We start from the raw sequence: 1389 nt of genomic DNA on the forward strand, positions 1-1389 counted from the left end.
AACAAGTTCCACCAAGCTGAACTTTTTCTCTTTCAGCACATTCAGCTCTCTGAAGGTGAATGGAAATATGAAGTGGATGTTCTGGTGGGCTTTGTCTTCAGCCCAGTCCAGAGTGAACTTCTGTGTTAAGACTGTTTTCCCAATGCCAGCCACTCCCTTTGTCATCACTGTTCTGATTGGTTGATCTCTTCCAGGTAGGACTTTAAAGATGTCTTCTTGTCTGATTGTTGTTTCTGGTCTGTGTGGTTTCCTGGATACCGTTTCAATCTGTCTGACCTCATGTTCATCATTGACCTCTCCAGTGCCTCCCTCTGTGATGTAAAGCTCTGTGTAGATCTGGTTCAGAAGGGTTGGACTTCCTGCTTTAGCAATCCCCTCAAACACAGACTGGAACTTCTTCTTCAGTCCAGATTTAAGTTGATGTTGACAAACTGCAGTAAGATGTTCTAAAATAAGACAAAATTTAAAGACACGATCTTAACAAAACCCTCTCCTGAAGATGATTTTAACAAATGTGATTCCATTTCTTAAATGTGTCATTTCTCCATCAGGTTAAATCTTTGTAGAAATCCTCTTACTGCTCTGCAGACGGTCAGCCAGCTCCTCCTGCTTCATCCTCCTCAGGAAGTTCAGTGTGATCTTCATTACTGCCTCTCTGCTGCTCATCCTCTGCTCTTTATCATTGCCTTCCAACACCTCATCATCCTCTCTCTGACTCTCTGAGCATTCTGGGTAATCTGGACTTAGAACCTTCTGGATCTTCTTCAGCTCGTTCTTCACAAAATGGACAATGTTTTCCTCCAGCAGCTGGAACAGAATAATAGATGAAGGAAACATCAGATTGAAATCATGGAGCCAAACACCAGATGGATGTTGGACAGACTGACAGTCCTCTGGTCTACAAAGTGTAGCATGCACAGAACCATGGAAAAGTAGTTGTTGTTCATGTACAGACCATAAATATGGAGTCCAGCTGTGTTTGATGCTGCTGGGCAGACGGACCACAGGGAACCTCTGAACTCTGCTGGTCCACTCTGTGGAGGAACCAGGAACAATCAGGAAGTCGGGAAATATTTATCCAGCTGGATTCACAGAGGAAATTTCCAACAGTTTCACATTAAAAGCAGAAAAACAGAGCATCACATGAACACAATACAAAGAAGTTAGAAGAAGATGAACTACAAGGATGAAGACCAGTAATACCAGAATCACCAGTAGACATTTTAAAAAGTTGGTGCTGAAYTTGGACTTCAAACTGTCCACAMTGTCAGCAGATCTGATGCTGGTGGAGACAGAGTCCCAGAGCTTGGGGACAGTGGAAGTGAAGRCTCTGTCCACACAGGTCTTCAGGACAGTGTGGGACATCCATCAGGTTCTGATGACTGGATC

At 43.7% G+C, this 1389-nt stretch overlaps 1 protein-coding gene across 1 annotated transcript in view; it reads right to left on the minus strand.

Moving 5' to 3' along the window:
• Nucleotides 1–6: 6 nt before the first annotated feature.
• LOC108166031 (NACHT, LRR and PYD domains-containing protein 3-like) overlaps nt 7–1389 on the minus strand; it is a gene marked incomplete at its 3' end in the record, with an annotated part of 2815 nt that continues 1432 nt past the window's right edge. The window contains exons 2-4 of the mRNA XM_017303544.1: nt 956–1034; nt 579–807; nt 7–446 (exon numbers count right to left, since the gene is read on the minus strand). Coding sequence (XP_017159033.1) covers nt 7–446; nt 579–807; nt 956–958 — 672 coding nt within the window. The remainder of the gene's footprint in view (nt 447–578; nt 808–955; nt 1035–1389) is intronic.

This window comes from Poecilia reticulata, unplaced genomic scaffold (genome assembly GCF_000633615.1).
Source record: "Poecilia reticulata strain Guanapo unplaced genomic scaffold, Guppy_female_1.0+MT scaffold_362, whole genome shotgun sequence".
Taxonomy (NCBI): Eukaryota; Metazoa; Chordata; class Actinopteri; order Cyprinodontiformes; family Poeciliidae; genus Poecilia; species Poecilia reticulata.